This window comes from Zonotrichia leucophrys, chromosome 2 (assembly GCF_028769735.1).
Source record: "Zonotrichia leucophrys gambelii isolate GWCS_2022_RI chromosome 2, RI_Zleu_2.0, whole genome shotgun sequence".
In the NCBI taxonomy this organism is placed as follows: domain Eukaryota; kingdom Metazoa; phylum Chordata; class Aves; order Passeriformes; family Passerellidae; genus Zonotrichia; species Zonotrichia leucophrys.
Genome location: NC_088171.1, coordinates 40,619,554 through 40,634,039, shown reverse-complemented (window position 1 = coordinate 40,634,039; position 14,486 = coordinate 40,619,554). Strand labels below are relative to the sequence as shown.

The window sequence follows — 14,486 nt, the reverse complement described above, 5'->3', positions numbered from 1 at the left end:
AGTGCTTCAGCTCGTACAGCACTGCAGTTAACCAAGATACTGGGTGGGAAGGCAGAGGCTCAGGCTGCCTGAGGCAATTTAAGCACTTGGATGACTGCTATGGAAAATACCCCTGTCTTACCCATAGCCAAAGAGTAAATTAAGGTGAAATGTAGACTGCTTTCCAATGAACAATTGAGTCAACGTAAGTGCTTTTGAAAGGAGGAGTTGAGATCTCACTCTCCTCACCTTGCTCTTATCCATGCACCTCATCTTTTCTTTCACTCCCTCACTCATTTTGGAGTGGCCAGTGTTGGTATCTCAATGCAAGAGGGGGCTGACTATACAGAGGTTTAACAAATAACTAGTGACAAGTATTTGACCAAAGAAAAAAAAACTTTTCCAGTAGTATTATCACATCTGTGAAGCTGTATATAGGTACACATTTTCTCACATAAATAGGAATTATTCTTGGCGTTCACATATATTTTTAGTATCTTGTATGTTTGTAAGAATTAAATTTTTATTGATAGAATGGAACAAGGGAGGGGCACCATATAGTTTGACTTTTATCAAAGTGAAAACTGTTCCAAAGTAAGAACAAAATGTTTTTTCTTTCCTTTATGAAAGAGAAAAAGGTATGTAAGTGTGATTGTTCAACTGATATAGTCACCTTCTCAGAGATTCTTCAAACTCAAGGTGTTCTAGAGGATAAATTTATGTGAACTTATAGCTCTGTTTAAGAGTTCATTATTTATAAGCTCTTATGATAAAAGTAGGTATGTGGAATTTTTAGGTTTTGTTTTTAATTCTGGTATCAAAATCCTTCAAGGAGAGAAATGGGATTGTTGGCTGCAAGCAGTAAAACAATTCCAACTAGCATTATTTTTCATTTCTGACACAAATATTTTCTTGTAAGCTTAGGAAGCCCTCTACTAAAGCATGGGGCATTGGAAGTGTTTTAAGACTTTAACCTATTTCAGTCTAGTCTTTCCATATGTGTTTCTTGAAAAGGAGTACTAGGAATTTTGAACCTTTACACACAAGTATGCATTGATGTATTTTCAAGGAGAGTCAGCAAGCAGTTTATTGAGTTCAGCTCTGGTGTGAAGCACAATATTTTTTAGAGCCCATTTGGACAGATGATACTTAACCTCCTTAAAGCATGTACAAACTAATTTTGATAGGTTTGATACAGCTAAGGGCATAATTTTGCTCTTAATACTAAAGGAAAGGTGTCTTAGTGTTGTCAGTTTCTCTTGCATGTTGTGGAAATTTTGTGATGAAATGTTAATGGAAAGAGAAACAAATGCTAAAGGAGAAAATAGATCTTGAACTTGGAGCTTCTCAAGCCCTGCATTCTATTTATGGTGGCTGGCAGAGTGTGGTACCTGTCTGGAGTGACAGTGTTTAGGTTAGGAAGGTTAGGCACAGGCTGCTGGTTTCGTAACGCTCTTCCCATAAAAGAGGAATGGTTAGAGATGGTAAACTGCAATTGTGGGCAGACTGTGTGTGTACTAAATAAAGGTACTGCACTTTACTGAAGCTGTAAGGCCTTATTTTGAATTAACAAATGTCAGTTTACAGAAGAGCTAGAAAAGGGAATAACATCTTAAAATAACCTTTTTTAAGAGCACCTAATGTTCTTAACTTGATGCCAGGCTCTTTGAGCTGCAGTGAATGAGAGTAATAACAAAGTCACCCAGGAGTTGGAAGTAAGGCATGAATATTAATGGCAGAGGTATTTAATGTGGTCTTGTAAAATGTATTTTCTGTTAAATGATGTTTAAGGAAAACTTTGTTCACTTGGGCTGGCTTGGTACTACAAGAATGCATCTTTTAAACTGTGTAGCTACTTTTCAACCTTGATTTGAGGATACATTTACTAGATACAGTGTAAGGGAAGAAGGGATACATTCTGTTACTCTTAGCGGGCATAGCAGAGATAAGTAGTTTACACATTGCGGAGGTTTCATTCCAGAAACAATCTTGAGGTCAGGAATGTGTGTCTTGGTAGACTAGTTTTCTGTGGCATAAATCCAAGCACCAGCTTTCAAGAGTTAAGATGGTTTAATAACTATCTACTCTCACATTATCCTGTGACAGGTGTAAGTAATGTTTACATTTTAAGTGACCCTGTTATCTCTTATACCTTGATGAGCCTTAATTTTTATTTAAGAAAAGAACCGTGGTTTTCACTTAATCTTAGTTGACAAGGACAAGCAATCGAATAATCCTGTATTTTTTCTCCCCCTAGGTGAATATTGTGTATCTAAGTAGAAGACTTGCTGTACAAGTGTTTCACAATTTGAAGCTTTTTAAAAGTGTTTGACATCAGCTGTGTCCTAATGACTTCTTCTCTAACTTCTTTTATTTAAGAGAACAATATGTAATGTTTTTGTTCTGATTGCATTAGAAGTTTTATAAAAAGACAGCTGACTGCAAACTATAATAGTTTTATAATCTGAAACACACATAAAATTATTATTTAAGTAATATGGTCATAAAACTGAAGTTCTACGAAACAGTATGAACCAAAACTTAAAACGTGCAGTAAACTTGATAGCTCCAGATCACTCAAATATAAAATTTTTGAGAGGAGGCAGAAGAGACTTCTTGATTCTACAACCTACTACTTCTTGATGACTTTTCATAACCTTTACTTTTTTTCAATCCCTTAAAAACCAGTTGTTCCAAAAATTGACTAAACTTGTGCCTCGTTGGATATTAGAACTATTTCTGAATGGATGATTTCTTTATTTGCAGTTCACTGAAAGTTAGTGTTTCATAGCACTTTAAGCTTTTAAATTTACCTCTTTTAATTTACAAAATAAATAAAAAAAGGAGAGAGTTTGAGGTTTTCTCAGGAATGAGTAACTCTTCTGTGAAGCAAGATTCCTTCTGTAAATACCAGTAGATGCATTTGGCAAACCAATCTATTTACACACTTGTAAAAAGAGGGGTGTGATCAAATTTGTTATGACAATGTATTTGTGACCCATTGATGAAGTCAGAAAATTTTCATTTCAGAAGTTTCTTATGAAATACTTCCCAAGAACAGTGTTAGAATGTGGAAGCCTTATGTCTTTACCAGGGGGATGGGAACTGATGGATCTTCAAGATCCATTGCCACCCAAACCATTCTGTGGTTTTATGTTTAGTTTAGTGGACAAAGGGCTAGTCTTGAATGTTAATGGAACTTGCACTTGAATTGCTTATTTCTAGGTTTTCTCTCCTCCAACAGAAACAACTGTTTGAAATTACCCTATATGTGTATCCTTTTTCCTGAGCTCTGCTGCAGAGACAGGCTGCACCCAGGATCCTCAGCTGGGACAAAGCGTGGGGCCCAGCTCTGCTCTGGCTTGGCTGTGCAGAGCAGGCACGGCTTGTCCTCCCTCCCATCAGCACCAAGGGCTGGCTCCTTGCCCTGGCAAGGGACATGGCTGCTGGCAGGGAGCCACAGCTCTGTGCCAGAATCCCTGTGTGGCACTGCCACCCAGCACTAAGCTTTTCCTATTACTGTTTCTGCCTGCCTATCTAATATAAACCCTTCCTAAATATTGTTGATTGTGTCTAATAGAAGTATGCAGTGAATTTTTCTCTATGACTACCCCTATAAACTCATTTGATTTAAAGTCAGAGAAAAAATCACTTTTGCATGTAATGAGAAATCTGGCATTTACTGGTTTTGTCAGCATAATATGCCAATCTTTGTCACATAGTGAGAGAACAGTCTTCCTGAATGCTTTACCCTGTGCTGTGCTAACTATGGTTTGGGATTGTGATTCTCAGTTTTATCAGTTCAAGTATAAGGAGTGTATTCTCAGAGAGACTGAATTCCTAGGAGCAGCAGGAGATTTCAGAGCCCAGCCCAGGTTGTGTACTGGATTCTAAAGTATGCTGTACTGTGGAGAACCTTTGGGATACAGTCACCGCATGCAGTTATCCCGTGAAAGAATTTTCTTTACTTCTTTCTACAGGTTTGGTTAGAAAATTTTATCTCAAATGTTTAATTCTGAGAGCAAGAGATAGCTTTAATTAAATAGTTCCTTTAACAAGAAAAATCCTAAGTAATTAAAGGATTTCTTAGTAGTCAGTTGATGTGTGGAAGACCAAGATTATGTTAAATTATTTTATATTCAATTTTGATACATTTAATTCTGTAGAAAATAATTTGACTCTTTCTTGGGAATGTGCATGAGAAGTTTATAAAATAAGTGAAAAATGCTGTTTGTTCTGAAATATTTAGTTTCGTTCTTATGACAGGAACTTCACTATCAATACTAATTTCTGCATTTAATTGCATCCTTCAGAAATAGAACATTATTTTTAATTAGAAAATTAGCATAGTGGAAGTATTTTTTGTGAATTAGTGACTTATTTTTCATTATAAATAAACAAAGGTTTGTGTGTGTGTGTATGTGTGTGTGTGTGTGTGTGTGGAGGCATTGTTCTTGTTCCTTAAGTTTTACCAGAACCAAGAATATTTGGAGAAGTCCTATGGGCCCTGAAATTTTTAAGGCCAAGAAAATACACTTTTGTTCTTATTCTTACTTCTTCCATCCTTCTCCTTTTTCCCATTTTTGTGCTTCTACCTTCAGAGCAGCCTTGTGACAGAAAAAGTCACAAGAAGTTGTGCTCATAGATTGCATTGAGCTTATTTTTGTGCATACAAGTACTCTCTGTGATGTAAGGGAAATTAATACCAAGGAATGAGATGCTGTGTTCCAGATCTTTCCTACTAGGGTAATGGATTTAAGACATCAAACAGCTGGATTTCTTCCCTGTTTTATGATCCTAAGGAATGGATTAGGGTCTCTCTTGCAGATACTCCAGTTTTTCCATGCTGGAATGCGCCATGCTAGAATGAGATAGATCATGACATTATTTGATTAAAAAAGGCTTCTGTATAAAGTAAATTTTCCATCTTCAGATTATTATTTGAAAATTTTCTGTAAAAACAGTAATTCTTGTCACAAAGCCTTAGTCTTCAGTTGGGAAGATGGGGTCACAATGGTACATTGTGGAAGGGTGAGGGGGATCACACATAAGATGCTATATTGGAAGCGATAGTTGGATATTAGAATTTTTTTTTCAGGTAGTGTGTTGCTGTAGGTTGGTATAGGTTGCCTAGATAGGCTGTAGAACAGATATTCCTAAAATTACTAAAAGGATGGCTGTCATCCTAACTAAACTGATCAAAACCATGGCTCCAGCTTTAAAGTTGGCTGTACTTTGAGCAAGGTTTGACCAGGGACCTGCCGATGGTCCTTACATCCATCCTTAATATGTGATCGCTCTTAGTTCAAATTTCTAAGCAACAGGGTTTCAGAATCCTCATAGACACAAACTTGATTTCCTTTGCTTTTCCTTGTTAAGATGGAGAACAATGTCCTTCTTTCTATGAAGCTTTAAAGGCATCTAGCCAAAGAAAAGAGAAGGTTCTGTGTGAAAAGAGAAGACCTAGTGATACCAGGGCATTTTTGTTCAGCTCTCTCAGGCTTCAGAAATCTTCTATTATGAAAATCTTCCACTTTTGTAGGAGCTCTGGAGAGAAATCAGAGCATTTTCTTTTCTGTAAATGTTATAGGACTTCACCCAAAGTGACTTTTGGAGTGAGACCAACCATGTGATTCGAGATCAACCATGTGAAGGAGACACGTTTCAAGATCCTAACACTTAAGTTTGTTTCATATTGATAAGGGCCTTAAGTAGTAAATACTCTCAGTGGATTTCAACAGCTAAGCTTGGATAAAGTCATGTTGGATTAAAATGAGCAATCATCTCTTGAGCTTTGCATTACTAAATTTAGTATTGGGCAGTCTACTAATTCTATTGATTATTGGTTTATAGTAATTCTGTAAGAAGCTTTGTTTGAAAGTGGTACGATACTACAGACATTTACGTGAATGAAGCTTTGAAGGTCACATGATGTACCTTTTGAACTTCTAAACACAATATTCAAGTAAAGGTTGTTTCCCTTGTAAAAATAACACCCCCATGCTAGAAACTTGAACCCCAACCTTTTTAGAGTTAAATTTATTTCCAGTGCTTTCACAGATAATATATTAACTTATATATTAATTGCTTTTCTTGGAGGTCTGGTTGTTTATTTTGTTAAGGTTTGGTTTTTTGGCAAAACCAAAATTTGCTGAAAAATATGAAATCTGAAAAATAACTTGTTTAGTCCAATTCACTGGGAATGAAGGAAGAAAATGGCTATGGCTTTGTTTTACTTTGCTTTTCCTTGTAAATTATATTTATAAGTAAATATCTGTCTGTCTGCAAATATTATTACTTCTATCTGAATAATGAAACACAGACCTACTCAGTGCAGCTATCTTATTTTTACAAGGCTTTTCCATGCTTTGCTTTGTTGAGTTAGAATCAAAGTTAAGCTTGTCTGATTTTTCTTATGTAGTTTTGTCCCACTTTTGGAGTTGACTATATCTGTAAGCAGTTTTTGGGTAATCCTGACAGTATACTCAACAGCAGTAGTTTCAGATTTGCTAGACAGTAGTTGAAATATCTTTATTTATGACTGTGATAGCAGAATGAAGGTCCTTCTTCCTAAGGAACAGTCAGGTGCACTCATAAGCTTCCGTTTCCTGCAGGTAAATTTTTCTCGGTTGGTCTGTTGTACTGCCACTCTCACTGCTTGCTCTGAAAAATATTTCAGAGGCTTTTTGTCAACATCAGTTTTTTTCTTAAAGTTACTGTGATGGAATTACATTGCATTGTGATCCATTTTACTTTATAAATGCTGACAATCATTTGCTCATTGGCATTTCATATTAGTCCCAGAATACCATTGCAGATGTCCAAACACTTTGCATATACAGAAGTGCTTTGGGGAAGGTGGGCTTGGTGTACATTTGCCTGCAAGACCATGTCTACGTGAGGAAATAGCCTCACAGTAGTCACTTCTGGGCAGTGTGGGCTGAAGGGCAGGATCATAACCCATGGCTAGACTGTTCCCTTTCTCTATGAAACCCTCGTTTGTTCAGGAGGCAAGAAAGTGCTTCCTTTAATTCTTCCTTTTGAAGTGGAACAGCAATATCAAATGTTGTAGGTTGTGCACTGACCATCCAGGTTACTAACTTGGCAGTGCCTGCTTGAGGCAGCTGTGAGGCACCTGGACACGATTCTGTCTGTGGTTTCTGTGATAGCAAAAGCCATTTGCTGTGGACCCAGGTTGTTTTAAAACACCTTCTGTTTGTTGCTTATTTCAGCTCAGTTTCCATAGCTTTTAGCTGTGTCTTTGCAGCATATCTGGTCTCCTCCAAACTTTTCTACTGGAAAAAACAAGTTCTGTCTCAGTGTAATTAGGTAAAAGGAGATAGACTTATTTCCACCTCTCCTTCATGCAGCAACATGGTCTTTGACCATGGAAATTGTCACACTATTACAAATGTCAGCTTTTGCAATAGCAAGGTATATTGTTTAAGATGGAGATCCTTGGAAAATCTGTGGGGGATTTTTGCTTCTTATTTGTAGGAATGGTGAAAGACCAAAATGTGGAAGTCCTTATTTCTCAGGGAGTAAAATCCTGAACAGTGTCAGACTCCTTCAAGGTTGTTTTTTTGGTTTTGTGTTTTTTTTTTCTTTAGTGCAGTGATCAAAACACATGCTTAAAAGAGTCTTTTTAACAATATTAAAGCAAGCATTGATATAAAATGCTCAATTACTAGAAGTGTGCTAGAGTTTCTCTTAGGAAGAAACAGTTCCTGAAAAAAAATCCAGCACTTTGGCAACAAATAGAACAGTTGGAGTGTATATATAAACTGTAGCTTGATACCTGCTAATTGAATATATAAAATAAAACAGAAATCCTAACAGGCACAATAACAGCACTTGCAGTGAGTGTGGCTCACTCAGTTGCAGCTTTGAGTGGAATGTGGTGAGTAATGCAGTTATTTTTAAACCTCGTACTTTTGCTTTCCCTATGCATCAGATTATTGTATCATGATGGTGTCAGCAACATGACCATTGTTAATGATGCCCCCTGATCATATTACATATATATACACCAAGTGCAGTGATTTATAGGTGTCACATTGGCTTTAATTTCTCTGGGAATTGCATTGTGCATAGCAGTCATGGAGGACAGAGGTCAGGCTGCTGGGCAGGGGCTGGGTATTGTTGGAAGAAACTCACAAAAATCCAAGTCTCTCTCTATAAATAGGAATGATGAGTGCTTTGAGAAATTAATCTCTTTTCCACTCTTACATGGGAACAAATAGCTTTTAATATGCTTAATTTCAGATTTGGTCATAGTGCCAGTCAGTCAGCTCTAATTAAACTTGTGTTGGAAGTGTGTCAAGAATTGGATCCTGTTATGTGAAAAGGAATCTTTGACCAATTAAATGTTGAACTTACTTGTGTGTAATGGTTTTTGCTTGTGTTTTTAGTCAGGTAGCACTGTAAAAATACAGAAAACTTCTATAAAGCAGCATCTTTTTGGGCTTAGGAATTCTTTTTTTGGGAAATCAGCTTGACAGCTTACCACTTTTTGTTTCTTTAAAGCTCTATAATCAGCAGGAATCTTAAACATCTTTATGTGTGCTAGGCACATACATATATATGTGTGTACATGCAGTCACAATTTCTAGGGCTTGCCTTCATAATGTAAATTTGCTGAATTTGCATCTGTCTAAGAGCTGGAAGACCACTTCCTTTTCCTTTGGTTAATGTCAGTCTTCTGTAATAGCTCTTCAACACCAAGAAGCTGAGTATTTAGTGTTGTAGTTAATTTGTCTCTTCCTGCAATTGTTTGTTTAAATAGCAATGAAAAGCCTATTGTATATGCTATCTGCATTACAGGAGACATGGTAGTAATATGTTCATAACAGTCACTTGATTGATATCTTTTGCTAAGATGTTTGTGCTAGTATTGTTTTGATGTCAAAGGTCAAAGGAAAAGCAAGATTTTGAAAGTACGTCTTCAAGAGCAGTGTTCATTAATTTGAGGATGTGCTCCTAAATTTATTAAAACATTTTAGAATAGGAAAAACCCACCCCAACATCTCTGGAAGTTATTTGAAGTGTTGACATACATTTCAGAATAGAAGTTCCTTTTATCCTCTTGATACTAAGTTAATGGTGTAATTCAACATCAGTTTCACCTTGAGGTGTTATGTGCTATTTGAGAAAATACTGACAGCTCTTTCAAGGACAGAAAACTACTTGCAGACTCTGAATGAAGGGTAATTTCTTGATAAAGTTAATAAGCTGAACCAAGAGATTATTTTGCCATTCTTACAACTGTCCTGATATGAATCCCTGCAAAAAAAGAGGACTAAAATGTAATTTCTCTGCTTTGGCCTCGTGTTTATAAAGTAGCTTCTTTCAGTGTTACAGGTCAAGCTTGTACTTCTGAATTATTTGTTTCACAACTGAATTCTTAAACTGAATAAGAATATGACCTAATTTATCAGAGAAATGAGTCTAGCACTAGTTCCTTGACACTCTGAGAGGACAGAAATGATCATGTTAGTTCACTAAAGGTAATTTTTGTCAAGTGCTTTTGGATTGCTATTTCTTAAACCCCTTGTCTTTAGATACTAAATTTGGGTAGTAGGTAATTTTTTGTTTATTTGTGTCATTTTAAACTTCCTTGAAAAGGCCACAGAGCTGTGTATATCGGAGTTCACGTCCCACTTGGCAAGCCAGGCCGTCGAAGGCATAGGCATCGTGGGCACAGGCACAGAAGAAAAAGAGACAAAGATGACAGAGAGGATGGCCGAGAATCTCCATCATATGGTAAGAAGTTTGTTGTGCATGTTCTTTGTGTCTCCTGAAAATAAACTTGTAGTAGCTACTCTGTGCTTAAATGTTGTTTGTTTTGTGCTATTTCTTTTATTCTCGCTGTAATTAATGTCTTTTTGTGTACAATCAGACAAGGATTTTGTGGTTGTGTTTTATCAAAGTCAGAAGCTGTTGGACTTGGTCCAGCTGCCTGCATGAATGTTCAGCAGCCTGCACTGAATAGGTTAGACTAGAGCTTTGTAATGCTCTCCTGTAGCATGAAAATCTGTGTTATTTAAATTAGACACCTTTTTCAGATTGTGTAGTCGTGTATGCTTCTTCCTCTGATTTTTGAAACTAAGCATCTAGCTGTGAAAAGCAGCATTTGCCATGGTAATTTGATCAATGATCTTATTTTATTTAAATATTTACTTCAGCCTTCTTGCTGTCTGCTAGTAAAGGAATTGCACTGCCTCATAAATTTTTGGTTTGGATCACGAACTGCCCCACCCCCCCATCCCCACCTGTTATCCTCAAGAGAGGACAATTTTGTCATATCATTCTCTGAAATGAAAATATTTGGCAGTATGCTTAACAGTTTTTCTTCAACATCCTAAGTCCACTTTAATTCCTGAAGTGCCATGAACGAGAAGATTATGGTGCAATGTTTGAATTTAAGTGTGGACACCATGCTGTTCACTATTACCTTTCAATGACTGGCAGCATGTTCTGCATGGGCCAGTACCTGAAACAAAGGATTTTTCAAATGGAAAAGCTCTGACAAATCTTTTACCATTCTCCTATGGTTCTTGGTTTCAACCATCTTCAAGGCCTCCTCTCCCAAATACAAATTATTATAATGGATATCATGTTTGTAGAGTCTTGCTATACAGGTTTTGAAGAAATAAGTTGACAGAAATTCACTTTCTCTGTTCTGGTTGCTTCTGTATGCACAAAAGCACAGGGTTTGGCCAGATTCTGGGGTGTGTTCGTTTTGGGATGGAAACAATCAGCTATAGACCTTTACTAATAATGAATGCTGTTTGCATTCAAGAGCACATTTCAGAATGATGCTACTAGATGGTGGTATATACCAGAACAAAAATGCTAAAGTAAATCTCCGTGTGGAATTAACTTTGTTAGTAATTCAGATCTTAACCTTTAAATCTAAAAGGCCATCTTCCTTCTACAGTAGAAGCTTACAGTTGTGCATTCATGTATAACGGCTGTAAGAGTGATGTTTCAGTGAACAAAGTTAAGATTTTTTTAAATTTGAGAAAATTAAGAAAAAAAAATTAAAATTGAGATTTAACTGAATTTTCTATTTCTGGCCTTCCTTGTCATAGCATTGCAATTAGTACATTTTTTGAACCCTTGTAATATGAAAATTCACTTGAATTGAAACAAAATCCTTGTGTAAGTATATGTATAAAAGTATCTCTAGAATCATGTGGTTTAATTGGTGTTTTTTAAAAGTTTTTTTCATATTAATGGAAATCTAGTACTTACGTGATCTATAAGGATAGTTGAGTTTTCTAGCTAGTTATTGAGCCTGTTCCACTAGGCATTATACTATGAGAAGTTAAAATATTTTCTGGATACTTCAGCTACATAGTTTTCTACTTTCCTATGCTAATTTATACATACTGCTCCAACCATGCAATGAAAAATTTTATCCTACATAAATAGCAACAGACCACAGAAAAATCTGCTGCTCTAACAGTCAGTGCCTGGCTACTCACTGATGACCATCTTGAACTATTGCTTGGGCAGTTAATCTGTAAGTAAGGCTGTTTGCTTCCATCAGTCTGTTTTGTTTTAACTTCTTCAGTGTCATGTGTCATTATGGTATTAATTATTTTCTTCTCAAAATGAAAACAAAGTTTCTAGTGTTTTGGTATATTAATTTCTAGGTTTTTTAAACCAAATTTGCTGGTGATGTCAATTTTCATATTGGCAATCTGTAGAAGAGCCAAAACCAATTGATTAATTTTCATAAACGTGGATTTCCAGATGTTTTGTTTTCAGAAACAGTGCAAAGTTTTCAGAGAGCCTTCTTTTAAAGACATTTATATGTTTCTTTTGTTACTCTTCCCTCTTAAAGAGGATGTTGTCCTGCATATTTCTAGCTGAGGGCAGGAGATTTTACTGTTATGCAATGTTTCTTATTTCATAGAAGTATGAATTCTTCTAATTATTTAGTTTCTCCTTTTCTTCAAGACACACCATCCCAACGCGTGCAGTTTATCTTGGGTACTGAAGATGATGATGAACACATTCCTCATGATCTCTTCACTGAAATGGATGAACTTTGCTTCAGGGATGGAGAGGAATATGAATGGAGAGAAACTGCTAGGTATGTTAAGAGTAGATTGTTTCAAGGTATATCTTATAGTAACTTTATTTCAAAGAATTGCAAACCAGTTTTGGCTTAGAATCATCACTATCTGTAGGAGCTGTCTACTCAATTCAAACCAGATTTGGTTTAGAATCATCACTATCTTTAAGAGTTGTTTGCTCAATTCATGCACTGCAACCCAAAACTTTAGTTCGTCTTTTCAAACTCTGAAAGAATCAATATTGTTTTCAAGAGACCCTCAGTCTTTCTGGTGCTGTGTTCTCTTCCCTAAAACTGATCATGCCAAACATTTTGAAAGGTAGGAGTATGCCAAGTTATAAATATGGGGTTTCGTCCACCTAATGTGGTATTTGCGATCTCAGAAATCTCTTTTAGTATATATAGCCAAAAAATTAGTATCATTTTTTTCTCAAACATAAAAAAAGGGAATTATTTTTTACTTGGGTAGTATTTGATTAATTTTTGGCAAATTCTATGCCTGAACGTTACAGGATGCCGGATGCCAGAACGTTACAGGTTTTGACCCTTACTAGTTTAGTTGCTTCCTTCTACCTATGCATTGTGATGAATTCTTCTGCATTCAGTATTTCCAGCTCCCTTGTTGCATGTTAACTTTTGTAGAAACTCATTTGCATAATGTCTGTGAGTAGGAATACAGATCAGTTTATATTTTCACATGTTAATATTGCCGGGTTCTTAAATGTCTGACTTAGCAGCCTTAGGAGACTTGAACATGCTGTATGGTATGTTTCAGACAGCTTTCTAATCTCAAAATACTAATTAAATCAAGATACAAATCAGGTAATAAGGCAGACAGCCATATTCTTCACGAGAACATGTGAATAGACAGGTATTGGTCAAGCCCAAAGAAACAATATGGGTAAAAACTGAAACAGTTGAGTGTGGTTAGTAAGGCCTGATAAAAACATTAATCAGTTGGGCTGCTTGAGAAAATGAAAGCGGGTATGATTTCATGGGATTTTCTGTTCTATGTCATGCCTAAGCCACATGGAAGAGTGGGATTACTTGTCAGATTTTCTTCCCTGGAGAAATATAAATGTGTACATGTGAATTCATTTCAGGTGGCTGAAGTTTGAAGAGGATGTTGAAGATGGCGGTGATCGATGGAGCAAGCCTTACGTAGCGACTCTGTCTCTGCACAGTCTCTTTGAACTGCGGAGCTGTATTCTTAATGGGACGGTCATGTTGGACATGAGAGCAGACACACTTGATGAGATAGCAGGTTGCAGCAAAAATTTTAAAAAATACTTTATTCCTAAGTTCTGATCTGTAACTTGAGGTGGTTTTGGTGATGTCTGTGTTCTTGAAAATACTGTGTTGAAGAAACAGGTATGTGCATGCTTGCTGCACTTCTCTTGGTCTGGCTGAGAGGAGCTGGTCCTACAAATGTCACTTACAAAAGTGAATGAGTTGGAGCTCCTTAGTTTGTAGTTTAGGCTGAGGCCCAGAACTTGGCTTTATGTTCTCATCCCTGAATGTGTTCTCTGTCTTTGTTTCTACAGATGAATTGTAAATATCTGCCAGAACATTTTAGGAGTTATTTGTGCACTTTAGTACCATAATTATTAATCACGTTTTGGCTGACGTTAATTTGATGCCAGTAGTGTAGTTGGTTGTTGCACATCTGGTAATTTTTTCACCTTTATAAGAGGTGAGCAGAAATAAATGCTGTACATGTTGTTTGACCTACTGTGCTGAGTGTCCTCACTAATCACATGGTCATTTTGGATACAATACAGGCAGCTTTGAAGACTTTCATACATATAGATATATATAAATATAAGGATATATGCACACATATATACATTATATATGTCTGCTTGCTCCTAAATGAATTTGGAATTAGTTCTACATAATTTTCCTGGTGTCTCTTGCTACAGGTACCACACAGTGGAATGCCTTCTCAGGAATCATATTAGACTTAGGGTTGACCAATATATGCATGAAGGACATGCATTTTTTGGTCTTAAAAACTTCGGCAGCGCTTGAAATGTTTCCTTGTTTTGAAATCCTTGAAATTTGCTCAGGAAATTGGTATTCCCTTCCTATTTTTCTGACTTACTGAGCAAGAGCATTCAGTACATCTTTGTAAATGTAATGTTTTGATTTATAATTTTATTTTTGGTAATCGAATTTAGTGATAATCTTAATACATAACCAAAGTAATTGCTTAATTCCATGTAACCAGCACTCTGGGTAGCAGGCACTTGAGTTGCAACTAGGGTGCCTTAAGAGATTGTGTGAACTTGTTTCAAGTTAATTTTACGTGCCATTTTGAAGCATGTGGCTTAGCAGTGCTTGGTATACAAGTGTGCTGTCTTGTTTCCAGGAGCCAGCAATACCCAGTAGGTGATACTGTTTGTTACTCGTAACAGGAGAG

General features: G+C 36.4%; 1 protein-coding gene across 8 annotated transcripts in view; it reads left to right on the top strand.

Moving 5' to 3' along the window:
• SLC4A7 (solute carrier family 4 member 7) overlaps positions 1 to 14,486 on the top strand; it is a 93,621-nt gene that overhangs the window by 37,235 nt on the left and 41,900 nt on the right. For all 8 annotated transcript variants that reach the window (XM_064704675.1, XM_064704673.1, XM_064704674.1 and 5 more), the window contains exons 3-5: positions 9,604 to 9,741; positions 11,947 to 12,082; positions 13,168 to 13,328. In XM_064704675.1, coding sequence (XP_064560745.1) covers positions 9,604 to 9,741; positions 11,947 to 12,082; positions 13,168 to 13,328 — 435 coding nt within the window. The remainder of the gene's footprint in view (positions 1 to 9,603; positions 9,742 to 11,946; positions 12,083 to 13,167; positions 13,329 to 14,486) is intronic.